The 20837-nt window shown below is 42.9% G+C and overlaps 1 protein-coding gene across 2 annotated transcripts in view; it reads left to right on the forward strand.

The window, feature by feature from the left end:
- Window positions 1-19000, forward strand: part of GLG1 (golgi glycoprotein 1) — a 157172-nt gene extending 138172 nt beyond the window's left edge. The window contains exons 23-27 of one of the 2 annotated variants that reach the window (XM_063109105.1): window positions 43-150; window positions 10283-10403; window positions 11121-11227; window positions 13685-13848; window positions 14900-19000. In XM_063109105.1, the coding sequence (XP_062965175.1) occupies window positions 43-150; window positions 10283-10403; window positions 11121-11227; window positions 13685-13848; window positions 14900-15182 (783 nt within the window). In that variant the 3' untranslated portion in view covers window positions 15183-19000. Of the gene's footprint in view, window positions 1-42; window positions 151-10282; window positions 10404-11120; window positions 11228-13684 lie in introns of both variants that reach the window. The other variant, XM_063109104.1, reaches the window with a different exon arrangement.
- The last annotated feature ends 1837 nt before the right edge of the window (window positions 19001-20837 follow it).

Consider the following 20837-nt stretch of genomic DNA (forward strand, 5'->3'; position numbering starts at 1 on the left):
GTGCTCAGTGAGGTGGCCTTGTTTTTTGTGTCTCCTGAACAGATCTCCAGTCTATGTGCTGAAGAAGCAGCAGCCCAGGAGCAGACAGGGCAAGTAGAGGAGTGCCTAAAAGTCAACCTGCTCAAGATCAAAACTGAAATGTGTAAAAAGGTAACCATCATCACCTTTTCCCCTCACTTCCCTTCCTCCCCGTTTTTGCTTCTTCCTTTTAATGCTACAGTCTGCACACCTTAGTAATAAAATTGAAAATCTAAACCTTCCTGCCCAGCATTCTATGCTGTTTCCTTTTACCAAACTTTAATTTGGTCCTTGACCGTTCACCTCCTGAAACTTGAATATTCTCTTCACAGGTACTAATTGTTTGTGAGTATGTCTCATCCCATGACCAGGCCATTATTTAAGAGCACTGTGAGTGTAACACCAAAGCAAAATGTTAATACCACTATATCAATAAGTGTTCTGCATTAACAAAAATCGATGAATCTAAAACTTTAGTTCATTTCAGAAATGTCACATAAAAACAGATTTATCAAAATTTGACTGCTAAGTGTACATGATATTGCAAAATTGAAAATGAAATAATATGTTTGATCTTTTTTAGAAAGCTTAATCTTTTTATATTTTTATTTTTAAATTTTCTTTTTAAAGCCCTATCGAAATCTTTTTTTTTTTTTTTAAATTTTATTTTGTCGATATACATTGTGGTTGATTATTGTTGCCCCTTACCAAAACCTCCCTCTCTCCTCCCTCCCCCGCAACAATGTCCTTTCTGTTTGCTTGTCGTATCAACTTCAAGGAATTGTAGTTGTTATATCTCCCCCCCGCCCAGTTTGTGTGTGTGTGTGTGTGTGTGTGTGTGTGTGTGTGAATTTATATATTAATTTTTAGCTCCCACCAATAAGTGAGAACATGTGGTATTTCTCTTTCTGTGCCTGACTCGTTTCACTTAATATAATTCTCTCAAGGTCCATCCATGTTGTTGTAAATGGCAGTATTTCATTCGTTTTTATAGCTGAGTAGTATTCCATTGTGTAGATGTACCACATTTTCCGTATCCACTCATCCGATGATGGACATTTGGGCTGGTTCCAACTTTTGGCTATTGTAAAGAGTGCTGCAATGAACATTGGGGAACAGGTATACCTTCGACTTGATGATTTCCATTCCTCTGGGTATATTCCCAGCAGTGGGATAGCTGGGTCATATGGTAGATCTATCTGCAATTGTTTGAGGAACCTCCATACCATACCATTTTCCATAGAGGCTGCACCATTTTGCAGTCCCACCAACAATGTATGAGAGTTCCTTTTTCTCCGCAACCTTGCCAGCATTTATTGTTCAGAGTCTTTTGGATTTTAGCCATCCTAACTGGGATTAGATGGTATCTCAGTGTGGTTTTGATTTACATTTCCCGGATGCTGAGTGATGTTGAGCATTTTTTCATATGTGTGTTGGCCATTTGTGTATCTTCCTTAGAGAAATGCCTACTTAGCTCTTTTTTCCATTTTTTAATTGGGTTGCTTGTTTTTTTCTTGTAAAGTTGTTTGAGTTCCTTGTATATTCTGGATATTAATCCTTTGTCAGATGTATATTTTGCAAATATTTTCTCCCACTCTGTTGGTTGTCTTTTAACTCTGTTAATTGTTTCTTTTGCTGTGCAGAAGCTTTTTAGTTTGATATAACCCCATTTGTTTATTTTTCCTTTGGTTGCCCGTGCTTTTGGGGTCGTATTCATGAAGTCTGTGTCCAGTCCTATTTCCTGAAGTGTTTCTCCTATGTTTTCTTTAAGAAGTTTTATTCTTTCAGGGTGTATATTTAATTCTTTAATCCATTTTGAGTTGACTTTAGTGTATGGTGAAAGATATGGGTCCAGTTTCATTCTCCTGCATATGGATATCCAGTTCTCCCAGCACCATTTGCTAAAGAGGCAGTCTCTTCCCCAGTGTATAGGCTTGGTGCCTTTGTCAAAGATCAGGTGGCTGTAGGTGTGTGGGTTGATTTCAGGATTCTCTATTCTATTCCATTGATCAGTGTGTCTGTTTTTATGCCAGTACCATACTGTTTTGGTTATTATAGCTTTATAGTATAGTTTAAAGTCAGGTAGTCAGGTAGTGACTCCAGCTTTATTTTTTTTGCTCAGCGTTGCTTTGGCTATGCGTGGTCTTTTATTATTCCATATAAATGTCTGGATAGTTCTTTCCATTTCTGAGAAAAATGTCTTTGGAATTTTGATGGGGATTGCATTGAATTTGTATATCACTTTGGGTAGTATGGACATTTTCACTATGTTGATTCTTCCAATCCAAGAGCATGGGATATCTTTCCATCTTCTTGTATCCTCTCTAATTTCTCTCAGCAGTGGTTTGTAGTTCTCATTATAGAGATGATTTTTCACCTCCTTGGTTAACTCAATTCCTAAGTATTTTATTTTTTTGGTGGCTATTGTAAATGGGCAGGCTTTCTTGATTTCTCGTTCTGCATGTTCACTATTGGAGAAAAGAAATGCTACTGATTTTTGTGTGTTGATTTTGTATCCTGCTACTGTGCTGAAATCATTTATCACCTCCAAGAGTTTTTTGTAGAGGCTTTAGGCTTTTCGATATATAGGATCATGTCATCTGCAAACAGGGACAGTTTGACTTCATCTTTTCCAATCTGGATGCTCTTTATTTCCTTCTCTTCTCTGATTGCTCTGGCTAGTACTTCCAACACTGTGTTGAATAGGAGTGGTGAGAGTGGGCATCCTTATCTAGTTCCTGTTCTTAAAGGGAAAGCTTTCAGCTTTTCCACATTCAGGATGATATTGGCAGTGGGTTTACCATATAAGGCTTTGATTATGGTGAGATACTTTCCGTCTATACCTAACTTATAGAGGGTCTTTGTCATGAATGAGTGTTGAATTTTATCAAATGCTTTTTCAGCATCTATAGAGATGATCATATGGTCCTTGTGTTTGACTTTATTAATAGGGTGTATCACATTTATTGATTTGCCTATGTTGAACCAACCTTGCATCCCTGGGATGAATCCCACTTGATCTTGGTGAATAATTTTACGTATGTTTGCTGTATTCTGTTTGCTAGTATTTTAGTGAGGATTTTTGCATCTATATTCATCAAGGATATGGGCCTGTAGTTTTCTTTTTTGGTTATATCTTTACCTGGTTTTGGTATCAGGATGATGTTTGCTTCATGGAATGAGGTTGGGAGATTTGCATCCGTTTCCATCTTTTGGAATAGTTTGTAAAGAATCGGTGTCAATTCCTCTTTGAATGTTTGGTAAAATTCTGCTGTGAATCCATCTGGTCCTGGGCTTTTCTTTGTTGGGAGCCTTCTGATAACAGCTTCAATCTCCTTTATTGTTATTGGTCTGTTCAAATTTTCTACGTCTTCATGGTTCAGTTTTGGGAGCTTGTGTGTGTCCAGAAATTTATCCATATCCTCCAGATTTTCAAATTTGTTGGCGTATAGTTGTTTATAGTAGTCTCGAATGATTCCTTGTATTTCAGATGAATCAGTTGTAATATTGCCTTTTTCATTTATAATTTTTGTTATTTGAATCTTCTCTCTTCTTTTTTTTGTTTGCCATGCTAATGGTTTGTCAATTTTATTTATCTTTTCAAAAAACCAACTTTTTGCTTCATTGATCTTTTGTTTTGTTTTTTCGGTTTCAATTTCATTAACTTCTGCTCTGATCTTAATGATTTCTTTCCGTCTGCTAACTTTAGGTTTGGATTGTTCTTGTTTTTCTAGTTCTTTAAGGTGAAGTGTTAGGTTGTTCACTTGCCATCTTTCCATTCTTCTGAGGTGAACATTTAATGCAATAAATTTCCCCCTTAATACTGCTTTTGCAGTATCCCACGGGTTTTGGTATGATGTATCATTGCTTTCATTAGTTTCAATAAATTTTTTGATTTCCTGCTTGATTTCTTCTTGGACCCATATGTCATTAAGTAGAATGCTGTTTAATTTCCATGTGTTTGTATCGTTTCCAGTATTTCGTTTGTTATTGATTTCTAGTTTTAATCCATTATGGTCTGAGGAAATACATGGGATAATTCCAACTTTTTGAATTTGTTGAGAATTGATTTGTTACCTAATATGTGATCTATCCTGGAGAATGATCCATGTGCTGATGAGAAGAACGAATATTCTGAGGTTGTTGGATGGAATGTTCTGTAGATATCTGCCAAGTCCAATTGGTCTAGAATATTGTTTAGATCTTGTGTTTCTCTGCTGATTCTTTGCCTAGATGATCTGTCTAATATTGACAGTGGGGTGTTCAGGTCCCCTGCTATTATGGTATTAGTGTCTATTTCCTTCTTCAGGTCTAATAGAGTTTGTTTTATAAATCTGGATGCTCCAACATTGGGTACGTACATATTTATGATTGTTATGTCTTCTTGATGGATCAGTCCTTTTATCATTATGTAGTGTCCCTCATTGTCTCTTTTTATGGTTTTTAGTTTAAAGTCTACTTTGTCAGATATAAGAATAGCTACTCCAGCTCGTTTTTCTTTTCTGTTTGCATGGTAAATCTTCTTCCATTCTTTCACTCTTAGTCTATGTGAGTCTTTATGGGTGAGGTGGGTCTCTTGTAGGCAGCATATAGTTGGGTCCTCCTTTTTAATCCAGTCAGCCAGTCTGTGTCTTTTGATTGGGGAATTTAAGCCTTTTACATTAAGAGTTGTTATAGAAAAGTGTTGATTTATTCCTAGCATTTTATTGATTGTTGTTTGGTTGTCTTAGGTGTCTTTGGTCCTTGCTTTCTGATTTACTGTTTGTTTTCTGTGTTTGTTGGTTCCTTAGGTTGTAGATAGCATTTTCGTTTGTTTGTTTTCTCTTCATGAATGCCATTTTTATTATACTAGTGGGTTTTGATTTTTCTTGGGTTTTTATGGCAGTGGTAGTTATTTTTCAGGAACCAAACCCAGTACTCCCTGGAGGATTTCTTGTAAGGGTGGTCGTGTGGTGGTGAACTCCCACAGTTTTTGTTTGTCTGAGAAATATACTATTTGCCCTTCATTTCGGAAGGATAGCCTTGCAGGGTAGAGTATTCTTGGCTGGCAATCTTTGTCCTTTAGTATTTTGAAAATATCATTCCATTCCTTTCTAGCTTTTAGGGTTTGTGATGAAAAGTCTGATGTTAGCATGATTGAGGCTCCCTTATAGGTGATTTGACGCTTCTCTCTTGCAGCTTTTAAGATTCTCTCTTTGTCTTTGAGTTTTGCCAATTTGACTATAACATGTCTTGGAGAGGGCCTTTTTGGGTTGAATATGTTTGGAGATCGTTGAGCTTCCTGGATCTGAAGATCTGTGATTTTTCCTATACCTGGGAAGTTTTCTGCCACTATTTTGTTGAATATGTTTTCAATGCAATCTCCTTTTTCCTCCCCTTCTGGAATACCCATGACTCAGATATTTGAGCGCTTAAGGTTGTCTGATATCTCTCTCAGATTTTCTTCAGTGTCTTTGATTCTTTTTTCTTTCTTTTTTTTGTCTGCTTGTGTTATTTCAAGCAGCCCATCTTCAAGTTCAGAGGTTCTCTCTTCAACTTCGACAAGCCTGCTGGTTATACTCTCCATTGTGTTTTTTATTTCGCTGAATAACTTCTTCAGTTCAGCAAGTTCTGCTACATTTTTTTTCAGGACATTGATTTTCTTGTACATTTCCTCTTTCAGGTCCTGTATACTTTTCCTCGTTTCATCATGATGTCTAGCTGAGTTTTCTTGTATCTCATTCAGTTTCCTTAGAATTCTCACTTGAAATTCCTTGTCAGTCATTTCAAGGGCTTCTTGTTCTATAGGATCTAGAGTTTGAGATTTATTAACTTTTGGTGGTGTACTTTCTTGATTTTTTGTATTTCTGGTATCTTTTTTTTTTATGTTTATTCATTGTGGCAGGGGGTTTCACAGTCCACCGGTTTGAGACTATTGACTAAATAAGATGTTGCTGTGTTTGCCAATTTGGTATGGCTACCTCTGTGACTTCTCATGTGGCCTCTAGTGCCTTGTGTGTGGGGTTGCCTTGGGTCTTGGGCCTCTCCGGGGGGCCACCTCTCTGGTCTGCTTGGACTCTGCTGGGCTGCTGGATCACGGGGCGGTACTGCAGGGTGTGTGGTCTCTGCTGAGCTTCCACTTCCCATGCAGAACTTCTCCCTGTTCTGTGCTCTCTGGCCTGGGCTGCTGGATCACGCCATGGCGGCCCCACAAGGTGTGTGGTCTCTGTCGTGTCTCCGCCTCCCTAGCCGGACGTCTCCCCACTCTGTGCGCACTAGGCTGGGCTGCTGGATCTCGCAGTGGCGGCCCGCAGAGTGTGTGTTTTCTGCCGAGTCTCCGCCTCCCTAGCCAGATGTCTCCCTGCTCTGTGCGCACTGGGCTGGGCTGGGACATGTCTTCTGCAACCCTCGTCTATCAGCCGGGCCTTCAAGACCCTGCTCGGCACCGCCTCGCCCAGGAAGTCTACCAGGTTTCTGCTAGGCACAGACAACCGGTCGCTCTGGGTGCCTTTGTAGCACTGTGTAGATCTTTCTCGGGACTTATCACCTTCCTCCTGGTATCATGGTTATTTGTGTACTTGTCTTATCTCCCACACCAGAGCGTGAGCTCCTCAGGGGAGGAGCCCCCAGCACACGGTTCACCTTTGAATCCCCCCCGGTGCGGATCGACTCCGGTGCCTGCCCGCAGTCAGCTCTCCAGCAGGTTCAAGCGAACTTGGGAACGCTCCGACCCTTCTATTCCTAACCAGAGATTGGTTAGGCATTTTTCGAACTGGTGGCCGCAGAGATGGTATCTGCCTCCCGGTAAAAGGAAGTTTACCGGGGGTCGGAGCCCAGGGTGTGGTGGAGTGACAGTCGGCCCAGCCCGTACTTCCTTGCCCTCCCGACACTGGCCGGGGACGCCCCACGCCACCAGCCCTGCCAGAGAACTGCAGAGGGTGTGGGAGGGGAGGCCGGCTCGCAGGCCCTAGGAAGTCCCGCGCCGGGGCAAGCAAGTGGGAAGGCTCAGTGAGGAGCCGAGCCAGGTGAGGAGGACAGGCCTGGCCAAGCCGGGCCAGAGCCGCCACCACCTGAGAAAATGGAGGCAGCCCCGGGGCCAGTGAGTGGCCCGGTGGTGCAGGCGGAATCCGGTTGTGCGTCAGCCCCCCGAGCGGGGCCGGGCCCGGTGTCACTCATGGGGTGGGCCGGGCCAGGCGGCTCTCTTTGCCTCTGCGTCGTTGCCGTCCTCGGCCGCCGCTGCCGCCTCCGGCTGCTCACTTGGTCCTGCGTCGTGGCTCGGGTGCTCCCAGGAATCTTCTTTTATGCCAGCCTGAAACCTCGAATCCTGAATAGGGCAGCTGGCCGCTGCAGCTAAGAAACAGTTGTTTTCCTGCTCCACATTTCAAAGCTGTTGCCTGTAAACGAGGCAGCCTCTTCTACCAAGGGCAAAGTGGCGGTCAGCCCCCACGACCGGCCACCCACAGCGGTTCTCCCTTAAGAGATGGCAAGAGGCTTAATCTTTTTAAAAAGAGTTTCAATGATGTCACTGAGTCATTGAGAATATTGTGCATAAATTTTTTCATCTGCTAAAAATGTTTCTGATTTCATGTGGTCTGAGGCATGGTAAGAGTTGTTTAAAAGCTAAATCCATGTATTTTCCTTTGACTCCTGTGTTGTCAAATGATCCCATATAATTTTGGGGGGAGTTGAATAATATTTGGGTTCTTTTATTTGTTTTTGTTAATTGATGTTTTATATGGACTATAGTCTTCCTACTGAGAGCAAACTAATTTTTATGGAGAAAGCATTTCTGGAGCAGGCCCGGGGTCCTAGGCAGGAGCTGAGGGCAGCATCCCCAGCCCAGAAGCAAGCAAGGAGTATGCCGAAAACACCACTTCCACACAGGTGGCCCACCACAGCCACCATGCAGGGGACCAGCCAGACCTCAACTACATTGACCAAGGAATGTCACCAGTGGAGACCAGAAAAAGAAGAGGATGTCTCTCTCCTCCAAGTCCACTTCAGAGTAACAGAAGAAGCAACTGCTCTCCCAGATGACCAGACATCAATGTAGAGATATTAGAAATACAAAAACCCAAGAAAATATGACACCACCAAAAGAATACAATCATTGTCAAATACCAGGCCCTATAGAACAGGAAACCTTGAAATGACTGAAAGGAATTCTGAGCAACAATTTTAAGGAAACTCATTGAGATAAGAGAAGACTCAGTTAGAGAACATAATGAAACAGGGGAAAAAAAAGTCCAGGATATGAAGGAAGAAATTTAGAAAGGATTAATACCTTAAAAAAGAATGTGGCAGAACTCATGGAACTGAAAGTTTCATTCAGTGAAATAAAGAACACAACTGATAGTTTAAGCAGCAGGTTAGAACAAGATGACAAAAGAATTTCTGATCTTGAAGATAGTCTTTTCAAAATAATCCAGGCAGATAAAAAAAAGGAAAAAAGAGTTTTAAAATACAAAGAAAATCTAAGAGGGCTAGCAGACAACCTTATGTACACAAACATTCAAATCATGGGTGTTCCAGAAGGGGAGGAGAAAGTAAAAGGCATGGAAAATCTATTCAGTGATATAATGGAAAACTTCCCAGGTATGGGAAGAGACAGGGAACTTGAGATCTAGGAGCCTCAGAGATCTCCAAATGGATTCAACCCAAAAAGATCCTCTCCAATACACGTTATAGTCAAACTGGCAAAGTTCAAAGACAAAGAGAGCAGCAAGAAAACAGCATCAAGGAGCTGCCATCAGACGAACAGCAGACTTCTCAACAGAAACTCTATTGGCCAGAAGAAAATGTCATGATATATTCAAATACTATAAGAAGAAAACTGCCAGCCAAGAGTATTATACCCAGGAAGCCTATCCTTCAGAAATGAGGGAAAAACAGTGTATTTTTCAGACAGAGAAAAAGTGCGGGAGTTTACCTCCACATGACCAGCCCTGCAAGAAACCCTCAAGGGAGTCCTGCACCTGGAATCCTAAAAACAATGATCACTACCACGATTACACAAGAAAGAGCAAAACCCTGGGTTTTGAACAAAAATGCAAACAAGAAAGAGAAAAACTAATCTTACCACAACAGAAACCATAATAACAGTGTAATAATGCCCCTGCTTTATTCTGATTTTAGTGATTTCGGTCTTCTCTCTTTTTTTCTTGATCAACCTAGATAAAGGTTTGCAGATTTTGTTGATCTTTTTAAAGGACCAACTTTTGATTTTTCTGATTTTCTCTATTGTTTTTTAATTCACTATTTCATGTATTTCTGTTGTAATCTTTGTTATTTCCTATTTATATTTGATTTAGTTTGCTCTTCTTTTCTATTTCCTTAAGGTAGAAGTTTACATCATTGACTTGAGATTTTTCTTACTTTTAATTTAGGTGTTTACAAGTGTAAATTTTCCTCTAAGCACTCCATGAGCCCTGTATCCTATAAAGTTTGATATGCTTTGATTTTTATCTCAAAGTACTCTCTAATTTCCTTGTGATTTTTCTTTTCACTTGTTGTTTACTTAGGAGAGTGTTAATTTCCTCACATTAGTGAATTTTCTAAATTTCCTAATGTTATTGTGGTCGGAGAACATATTTTCTATCATCTTAGTCTTTTTAAATGTATTGAGACTTTTATGGCCAAAAATTAAGAAAATAAAAAGGAAAGCATTTCTGGCCTGTCTTAATGTCCTGTAATTTTATCATATATAAATGGAGAGTCTGCAGAGTTGATTTCAGTTCTAATATGTTTATATTCCTCTTGTTCAGAACATCTTTAAACTCAAATAATTATTCCTGTGGTAGAAGTTAAGTTCTCTCCAATCTTTTCCTTTTGAGGGTGATGGAGGTAACGTGCAACATTTATAAACAGAATATGCCTTTATTTGATTGGGAATTTTAATATAGCATGTTACTCTGATTTTCAGATTTCACATTTTTTCAGATTTCTTAACAAAATAACTGTTACACCAATAAAAGTACTAACATTTAAGTATTTTAAAATGATGTGGCATTCCAGAATGCCAAAACCCCAAATCTGACCTTATAGTTACTTACAGTCCCTGCTTTCCTGACACAGCTTTGCATACACTAGATACCAAAGAGGTAGTTATCAGATTAAATTGGACACTAAAAATCTGCATTCTATGCATCATCACCACATTGCCACTTGTCCCAGAGTAGTCTCTGTTGTTAACCCTCAACCTTCCCTCCTTGACTTGTTTGTATATAAAGTATTTACAGACATTTCCTCTATAAAAGCTCTCTTTGCGATGATCTTCCCTTTCTAGGAAGTGTTAAACATGCTGAAGGAAAGCAAAGCAGACATCTTTGTGGACCCAGTTCTTCATACAGCTTGTGCCCTGGACATTAAACACCACTGTGCAGCCATCACCCCTGGCCGAGGGCGTCGTAAGTCACTTTGTTCACTCTGATCCTGTCTGGTCTACCCTGGGAAGAGCAAAGACTCCCGCTTAGACATCAATTGTAGCTGCATAGACAACATTCTTTGGGGGCCTGGTTGTTGCCGAAACTAGGCCTTTGTGGAATGAATTTAAGAATAATACTGCAAGTTTGAACTAAATAATCATGAGCAGAGCTAAAGATTTGATGAAAATGGAAAGTTATTTATCAGGGGGCTGGCTGATTACCTCAGTTGGCTAGAATGCAGTGTTACAATACCAAAGTCAAGGGTTCAGGTCCCCGTAGCTGCCAGCTGCCCCCCAAAAAAATTTATCAGGGAAGCAAAAGTTAAGGCATCGTCATGCCCTTTATGCCCCTCTTGCCCAAGCTAAAACAGCTTCATCAACTTCCCTAGTGGCTACAGTGGGCTCAATAGACAGGTTCCGTGTGAGGCTGGAACCAGGGCAGGTGTAAAAGTTGTTTCTGAGACAGGCGTGCTGAATAAAAGTAAGAGAGGTTTTCAGAGAGACTCTGGACAGCCAACCCTGGAAGTTAAGTGTCATTCTTCTCCATACTACATCTTGGGTCAAGTTTCCTACAGGATTTAGTTTTGTTGAGCTTACATATCGGAATTCTCTGATGCTTAGCTACTCTTCTCCATGACCTTATAGAAATTCTCTGTTCTGTCTACTTTCAGACTCTCTTCTTATCCATTTCCTCCCACAGAAATGTCCTGCCTCATGGAGGCCCTGGAGGATAAGCGGGTGAGGTTACAACCCGAGTGCAAAAAACGTCTTAATGACCGGATTGAAATGTGGAGTTATGCAGCAAAGGTAATAACCAAGAGAATCTTTTTTTTTTTTTTTTTTTTTTTAAAAAAAAGATGACCGGTAAGGGGATCTTAACCCTTGACTTGGTGTTGTCAGCGCCATGCTCTCCTAAGTGAGCAAACCGGCCATCCCTATATAGGGATCTGAACCCATGGCCTTGGTGTTATCAGCACCACACTCTCCCAAGTGAGCCATGGGCCAGTCCTAACCAGGATAATCCAACGTGGCCATCTCTTCTTTCATTTTCTGTTCTCTCACAGATATTTTATTGATTTTCTTGTCCTTGTGAGACAAGCAGTGAGTATATTTGAAAAGTCAGTCAATGTGTCTTTAAAACTCCTTTGCTGTCCAAACAGAAAGGACATTGTTGGGGGGGAGGGGGGGAGGGAGAAGGGAGGGAGGTTTTGGTGATGGGGAGCAATAATCAGCTACAATGTATATCGACAAAATAAAATTTAAAAAAAATAAAATAAAAAAAATAATAATAAAACTCCTTTGCTGTCCACGAGGCTGGAGCCACCATCTCCTTCTGTATGAGGCTGCATCTGCAAGGCTCTGCCAGGGCCACTGCCTTCTGTCCTCGGTTGCCCATAGCCCATCACTGAAAAGTGAGTCTGCCAAAGAGAAAAGAGACATCAAGCCCAGGGGGAAGGAAAGAAATCCAGCCTTGCCTGTCTTAGTGCTTATTTTATAATTTTACATAGTCTTCGACTGAAGAATATGTATGTGAGACCAGTGCTCTGCTGGCCTGGAACATGGAGAAGAATGGGATGAAGAGAGACTTTGGGGGCTGGCTGGTTAGCTTGTTTGATTAGGGTGCATGGGTTTGGATCCCTGTATTGGCCAGCTGCCCAAAAAAAAGAGACTTCAGGATACTAGTGAATGTGTATGGTACCCAGACAGACTCAGCTGGGGGAAATTTTCACTACAAAAGTTCTGCCTTAGTGAGAAGAATAATAGTTCTTCTCATGAATACTTTGCTTTGTAGTTTACAAAACACTTTGATGGATGTATTTCCTCATTTGAACCTTGAAACCCTGTGAGGTAAATAGAATAATTATTTCCTCACTTTTCAGTGGAGGAAACTTACTTCAGAGATTATGACTTGCCCAAGGCCCCTCAGGTTTCTAGTCCACACTTTTGTATCAACCCATATTGGATAGACTTTCCCAGTGACCTTAGATCAAGAGAATGACCAAGGGACTCCCCTTCTTCTTGGCCAGTTCTTCCTTTCGCCCATGTGCTTCCAGGTCAGGGTAATAAGGTAAGAGGGAACAACCAGAGAAAGTCTTCGTACCTAGACAGAAGGAAAATGCAGGGGATGGTTGAATGGTAGTTGTCACAATAGCCAGCACTCCCCTTATCCCTTCTCCTAAGGAAAAAAAGTCACCTTTGAAAGCTCTTGGGTAGGTGAGAAGCACAGTGACACTGTGTCAGTCCATTCTTCCCTCACTGGTGTCTGCTCCTTTGAGCTGCTAAGCATTGCCTCAGCGTGACTCAGAGTGCTTCACTACTTGTTTTGTGTTGGCAAATGTTGGTGCAGAAATCCCATTAACCTTCCACTTCCATGCTCACATGGGATGAGCATAGAAGCAGCCCAGACTCCTCTGGGCCAAATCCCTCACTGGCACCCAGGCTAGGTAAGACTCAAAAGAACAGGTTCTTATGCACCTGGGGAAACTTTCAGTTCTGATTCTGCCAGTGCAATCCATTGGAGAAAGCAATGGGAAACTGAGGATGAAAACTGGTTAGACCATCAACGTCCATGGTTGGTGACTGGTTAAATGTACTCTGACACTATAAGTCATGTTTGCACATTGTTTTTGATGTGGCGAATGCTTATGATATAATGGTGAGTAAAAAAAAGTAAGATACAGAAAACATATAACACAACCACAGCTTTTCACTTTATTTTTGAAAATGCAGCAAACACGATGAAGAGCATAAATCAAAATATGTAAGAACCTGTGGCCTTGTGCACTTCGTTTAACCACCCTCACCCCACCCCTGGGCCACAAGGTCTTCATCTGTAATATGGATGTAGGAGGGCTGGCCAGTTAGCTCAGTTGTTTAGAGTGCCATACAAAGTGGGGGTAATGAAATCTGCTTGCTAGGATTGGTGTGAACACGGAATGAGTGAAAACATGCAGAGCCCTTTGCCCAGGGCCTGACACATGGCAGGTCCTCAGGGCGAGGAGCTGCTGTGTTAACAGGGGTGATCACTGTGAGGGACTCATGGGTCACTGCACTTTGTATCTTTCTGTATTTTCTGATTTTGTGCAGTAGACATGCACAGTTTTATATCAAGAAAAAGAGTTATAGCTCTGTTGATTTTCCTCCTCTTTCCTCCCTCTCAAAAAGAAAAGACTTAAAGTAGGACTTGAGGGGGACAAGCTAGACCTAGCACTGCCACCACCAGCCCAGTTCTCTCTCAGATCACATTGCTATGTGTCATTCCAGGTGGCCCCAGCAGATGGCTTCTCTGATCTCGCCATGCAAGTGATGACATCCCCATCAAAGAACTACATTCTCTCCGTGATCAGTGGGAGTATCTGTATATTGTTCCTGATTGGCCTAATGTGTGGACGTATCACCAAGCGAGTGACACGAGAGCTTAAGGACAGGTAGAGCCACCTTGACCACCAAAGGAACTACCTGTCCAGTGCCCAGTTTGTACAGCCCTCCTGTATAGTGTACCCACTCACCTCGCTCTTCTAAGAGGTGACACCAACACCTGTGTTAGCGTAACAGCAAGTGTCCACTGCATTGTCCCATCCAGACTTCGCCTGTGTCCATGGTGTCCTCCTCCTGAATCATTTGTGCAGCAGCAGCAGCTGGCCGATTTGGTGGTTGCCTTTGTTGGCAAACTTGGGTTTACCTGCCCATAGACAAGTCTCTCTCATACCAACAAAACTACCAGTACTTCCAGAACCGACTCACTGACCTGCAACTCAAATGCTTTTTTTAAAAAACCACCAAAAAAAAAAAAAAAAGAAAAGAAAATTTTAAAGAAGAAAATGTATATAGTAACACATCTCTTCCAGGCTTCATTTGGACAGTGGGGTTATTTCTTCTGCATGACCATGTAAAATGAAGGCAGGACTTAGAGGGGAAACATACCACCCAATACGCCTGTAACTGAGATGTCTTGTTCATCTCTCAGAAGTACCTTTGAGCCATGTCAGGGCTATGGACTTCACCAAGTAGTGAGAAAACACTAACCAGCCTGCTTTGGGTCCTGTTTTCTTCTGCTAAAACAGTGATGCCTTCCAGTTCCCACCCTAAATGAGCCACTGCTGGTCACATCCCCAAAGCCATGGTTATTATTATGATTTCCTCACCTCAGTGAAATAAAGCGTGAGCTTTCCTAGGCCAAGGGCAAATTTGTTGGGGAAGGGATCAGAAGTTTGTGAAGCTGGACAATCCATTGATCTACACTGAGAGGCTGGATTTTGAGTCCCGAGGCAGCAGAATCCCAGTAACCTTCCTCCTCCAGGATAGTGCAGGACTCAGCCACATCTGGACGGGCCCTACTGACACAGCAGTTACTCTAGAAGTTCTTTGCTTCACCAAGAGAGAGTGACTGTGCGGGGAGGGGTGCTTTAAAACTTGGGTGGGGAGCAGCAGGGCAGGAAGGAGGAACAAGGGTTTGATTCACTTTGTTTTATTTTTCAGGCTACAATACAGGTCAGAGACAATAGCTTATAAAGATTTAGCATGGTTTCAGGATGTGACTGGCAGGCAGTCCAACCTGACCTTTCTGCACGCTCCAGGCAAACTTCCCAGACAAGCTCCTTTGTGCCTCTACATGGAGAGGGTGTGGAAAGTTATTACATTAAAAGGTGGAGGATTTTCTCCATTTTTTGTTTGTTTCTGTCCATTTGCTGCATGTACCCACTCAGGTAGGCATGGGCTAAAAGTTGTGTTTTGGCGATTCAGCAACCTCTCCAGAATCTGAGCTTTATAGAAGCAGTATTTCCGGCCATCCCCCTTTGTTCCTCTAGTGTGGCAATGACAGGTCTGGGGTATGAGGGGGAGGAGTCCAGGCATCCTGGTTCAACCTGGCACAACTTTGGTTGAGTTTGGGGCACGAGGTCGTAGTGGCTGCACAAGAGGGCAGCATGTACAGTAGGAGATATATTTATATAATATATATTTTATTAACCTGTTAGATTTCCACGAAGTATTATAAATCATGTGCCTAAAACTATCCACATAGACCGAGGCCTGTTCACGGCGCCCTTCCTTCTCCTGCCTCTCCTTTGTGCTGTCCGCGTGTGTTGCCGTACCTGAGCAACATTTGTCTTCCTGAAGCTTGTTCAGTACAGGGCGTGTCAGTTTGTGGATCAGTTGATCCAGATGACTCCTTGTCTAACCTGACTGATGTGTATTTGAATACCATGGTTTTCTTCCTTTTCTTTCTTTTCTCTTTTTCACTGACCTTCCTGGAGGCAGTGGGTTCCAGAAGTCAGTTATCCCGCCTTCCTAGGGTAATGTAAGTCACCAAGGGGAGCTGCTAAGCTGCTTGGTCCCCTCAGTCCTGTTCATAGGGTCTTCCTGATTCTCAGTAACTGTCATAGGATTCTTCAATCTCACAACACTTGACACGTTTGGAGTACAAGCAGCACACCCTTATCACCACCACTGGGGGGCGGAATTGAGCTGGTGCAGGTATGCCCTCTCCAGTGCTTCCCATCTGGATGGCGGGGGCTGCTGAGCCTTGATATCAGTAAGTGGGAATGTCATCTAGATGCTGGCCTCCACCACCATGTCTGGTGTGGTTTACAGGGTAGGATTAACGTTCACTGTTTAACTCGGGTGGTGGTGTCACTCTCCATGTCTGCAGTGTCCCTCCCAATATAGGTAAAACATCCTTATATTTCTAGTGCTTCTCACTATTTCTGTTCTTTCTTTTTTTTTTTTTTTGTGACCGGCACTCAGCCAGTGAGTGCACCGGTCAGTCCTATATAGGATCCGAACCCGCGGCGGGAGCGTCGCCGCGCTCCCAGCCCAGCACTCTACCAAGTGCGCGCAGCACTCTACCAAGTGCGCCACAGGCTCGGCCCTTATTTCTGTTCTTTCTAAACTGAGAGAAAATCCCTTTAGTTGTGTGCAGCAGATTTGGAAGTTTGATGAGGAGTTTAGTTCTTGAAGTATTTGTCGTCTTTAGAAAAGGTCAGAACAGAAAGAATGACTCTGCCGGTATCTTCAGTTGCTTGTTACAGGAAAGTCTTTCATCAGCCTACTTGGAGTAGTTTCCTGTGACTGGCTTTTGAGAGTCAGGCAGGGTCCCGAGCAAGTTTCTCTAAGTCCAAGGGGCCCAGCACCATCTGAACTGGCTGCCTGACCACGTGCATTCAGTACCTCGTTTGGCATAACAAAATAGGTTCTGGGAACCCCTGTTTCCTGGCCTCATAGGTTGATCAGACTGTAAATCAGCTAGTCAAAACTAGTCTGGAAGAGGAACCGTGACCCTAACGTAGGAGCTGATGGTGGACTCTGGCCTTTATCTCTTCTGATGTCTAGCCCACAAACAATAATATAAATAGTGGGTACGGTTTTTTGCCAAGGCTAAGGCTCCAGGCACTTGCTGAAAATTACAGCAGCTGGTCACTGTCATCTGGCCTTGCCCTTTCATACCAGTGTCTCGGGGACTCTTACACCCAGTGTGCTCCACAACCCTCTGGAGGCATCGGGAGTCCAGGCTCCTGAGCTGGAGGCACTGTAGTACAGGGGATAGAAGTCTGGGCAAAATGTCAGGAACAAGACTAATAGCTCCCTCTAATGGAGCTTCTTCCACAGAAGGGGAGCTCTGTGAGTGAGACCTTTACTTTGGTACATCCCTGTACTTCCTCTGCTGTTGCTACTGTCCCAAGACAAGTCTGCTACCAAGATGCGCCGACTCCAAAGGCTTGGGCTTGCTCTGGGAAATCCTTCCTTCTCTGCGTTCCCTGGATACCCTCTGGCTACCACTCCCAGCTCCAGCTCTATGTATCCAGTCAGCTTGTTCTGAGCCAGTGCATCCTTAGAAGCTAGGAGAATTCTAGGACTACCGATGAACTAGTATTTAGTGAGCAGGTGTTTACTTGAACTCATTGCAGGCCTTCGGCCATCTCATCCTGCACTTACCCTTCTCGGGCACAGTGAGCAGCTCAGTTGGGGGAGGCAGGGGTGCAGTGCGGGCAATGGTGAGGCCATCTGCATTCACATTTTACATTTTATTAGACAAACTGGAAAGGGAATTATGTGGCTGACTTCCTTTTGACCTTCTGAAGAGAAGAGTCACTCTTATGTATCAGTGTGACATTTGGGAATATTTCCATCCTCCCCACCTCCAGGCTGTGGGCTGCCTTTGTCCCAAAGATTCCTACTATCATGTATCGTCCAGGGAGGGGTGGGTTATTCCATGGGGACTCCTTTCTTAGCTGGTTTCAGGTCTCTCTGAGAGACCTTCCCTATTTCTTCCCCTTCTCCATCACAAAAATAAACATTCTCCATGTAGAACTTATTCTAAGTCAGCCGATATAGAGCACGAAGCTGGACTAGGAACCCTCAGAAGTGAGCCAACCCAGCCTGGCGCATCCACCCTAAATTTTGGCCATAGAACCAAAAGAAGAATATGGTTTTTTGAATTATGTACATTTTGGTATGTTTACTTGTATTTCACCTTCTTAGGAATTAGAAAAACCTCAGAGATGAGAATACTTCCTTTTGTTTCTCACCATTTGGGCAGTACCTGAGTAGTTTTCTAAAATGCATCATTCTAGTGTCATGAGTTCCTCTTGGGCCTTTAGGGACACTCCTCTCCTAACTCATCTCTTCACCATGGGGATTTGGTTCCCAAAGGGCCTGGGGCTGGATCTAGTGTTCTGGCCCGCCCTTCCCTCCCACTTGTCTTTGCTTTGCCATCCCTCTAGCCACACTCCTTCTTGGTCCTCCTCCGTCACTAGGACCAGCGTCACATTTTAGGGCAATCCAGTTTGAAGCCAGATCCCCCTTCCTACCCAGACCTCAGACAACAGATAAGTCATTAGCAAACCCAGATGGAATCTTCATGGTTACACATTCCCCCAAGCCATCTGGTAATATCTCTGTGGGGACCCAGGGACTGTTTATCACCTGGCAGCACAAAGATGGGGCTGTCCGGTCAGGCTGGTGGTGACAGGGTCCTGACAGGTGGTCTCCTCTCCCTGGTCCTTCCCATGATTGGCCATGACACACGGGTAGGATGTCGGGCTCTGTGCAAGGAGAAATCTTCCTTGGCAAGGAGAAAGTTCAGACAGTGCCTCTATATTTTTTTCCCTGCCCCCCCCCCCCCGCCAATGTAGAATTGACACCTGACCCAGAGCCCAGCAGGGCCCTCTGCCAGACATGCCAGGGTGGTTTGAGCAGGCTCCCCAGGTCAAACCAGTAGAGTGGTGGAGGGGCCGGTGGGAGAGCTGGCAGCGGGAAGGCTTCCTGAGCAGATTCTCTCAGCACAATGTTCCCAGGTCAGTCCAAGCAGGAAAACAGACTGTACAGCAAATGCTGTGTGAGATCTTAGGCCTTTAACTTTTTTTTTTTGGAAAGAAAGAAAAAAGAAAAGTACAATTAACTAGCCTCTTTTGTAAATGGGTTTCCTTTCTATGTATAAAATGCCGTCAGTTCCTTATTTTTACATGTTCATGCTGTGTAATTTTGAGATGTTACTGAAATTCTGAACATAATGTGCATTTTTTTCTGTACAGATGAAATGGGAGAATTTAATAAAGAGTTTGCAGGTTTTTACTTGTTAAATTATCTCTGTGGTGACTGGGAGGAGTCTCCAACCACCTGCTCTGCTAGTAGAAGTTTATGAAGCTATAAGCAATGACAGTGAACTTGCCAACTGATGCTCACAAACCTTGTTGATCAGGTCTTGAGCTCCAGGTGATTGGGTCCAGCAGAGTAGGACAATAGGACTTTTAGAGGAAAGGGGACTTCGGTCCACTTGTTTTCTGTATGCTAGTGGCAGAGCTAGAAGTCCCCTTTGGGGTACTCTGACCCTTGGGCTGATGTGTCCAGAATTATTCGTTCTGCTGATATGTTTAAGCCCACATCATGAGGCTGCATCCTGGGAAGAGTACATACCTGAAACCTCTCCTTATGGGTCCGACACGTGGATGGCTGGCCCTGAGAGAAGCACCTGGTCTCCAGTGGCCACTCTTCCCACTCAGCCCCTTGTCAGTGCCCTCCTGTGTCCTCTTTTACTCAGTTCTCCCCATTCCAACAGCCCAGTCCCTGGGTCAGTGGTCTGCACTGGAAACTCTTCCTGAGCCTTTTCTTCTGCTTCTCCCCCTCTTGGCAAAGCTAATTTGCATCTGGGTGTTAAAAATTAATAGCTTAAGGAATTTGCATGGTAGCAGGGATTTCTTGAAGTATGTAAATTAAAAGGAAGTTTTTTACCTACAAGATGAGCAAAGATTAAGAAAGATTAACTTGCAGAGTAGGAGAGGGTTTGGGCAAACAAGCAGTCTGGTACAGTTTGTTGGTGAGAGTGTGATCACAATAGTCTTTCTTGAGGGCTATTTGGCAGTACCTATCAGGACTAAATCATAATACTACCTGATCTAGAAATTCTATTTCCATAAATATATCCTATAAAAATAATTGAACTCATGTATATTGGAATATCTGCAAAGATAATCATTATAACAATCTTTGTATTAATGAGAAATTAAACAACCGTATTAGAGAAGAGGTTAAATTTTAAAATGAGACACCATATGATGCAATACTATGCAGCCCTTTAAAAGGAAAATGTAGAACTTCATTTCTGGGCAGGATAGAGAAGCTTGCAGCTGAACAATGCTCACAATGAGAATAACTAGAAAAGGTAGAGAAACAGATGATATTTATGGTTTAAGTGAGTTGCAGAAGCATCGATGACCACAGGGTTAAGATTGTGGAGAGGGGAGCTGACAATCTGCAGCCACTTGCCTTCACTGACTCTGGCCACAGGGTGAGAATCCATGCTTTCCCCAGGCAGAGAGCTGAAGGTGGGAGAAAGAGACATTAGCAGAGTATTTTATACCTCAACCAGCTGGAATGACAAAATTGAAGGCCTAAGGGTCTTCAAATAGATGGCCAGGTCTTAAGCCACTTGCTGAAGTCTGAAAATGTACGAGATGGAGACCTAAAAAGCTAAGCCCAAACCTCTGTATAGCAGAGCAGCATTTTGCAGAATTACAGTGCTGAGAAGATAGAGTTCAAGATCTCTCAAAAGGAGAGACCCTGGTGAATGCATCAGGATTTCCATCGAAAGCCTTGGAGAGCTAGGCCCTAGGAACAGAGGCAAGTGAGAAGTAGATGGAACACTGTTAAAACTACATTGCATAGACTTTCAACTAATAAATTTAGAAGGAATTAGGGAATTAGGAAATCATCATTTGACAACCATTCATAGTAATAATTGTCTCAGGCAAGACACATCAGTGAATGATAGAACTAATGGATGTAAGTTTGGGGGTTTTGTTTTGGTTTGATTTTTTGTGTTTTGAGAATAGGGTATTTACATATTCTCAGAGTACCTTTCTTGTTAACTACAAAGAAGGAAAAAAAAGTAATTTACGGTGGACACAGCTTAACCGCATGA

The sequence above is a fragment of the Cynocephalus volans genome, chromosome 10 (genome assembly GCF_027409185.1).
Source record: "Cynocephalus volans isolate mCynVol1 chromosome 10, mCynVol1.pri, whole genome shotgun sequence".
NCBI lineage: Eukaryota > Metazoa > Chordata > Mammalia > Dermoptera > Cynocephalidae > Cynocephalus > Cynocephalus volans.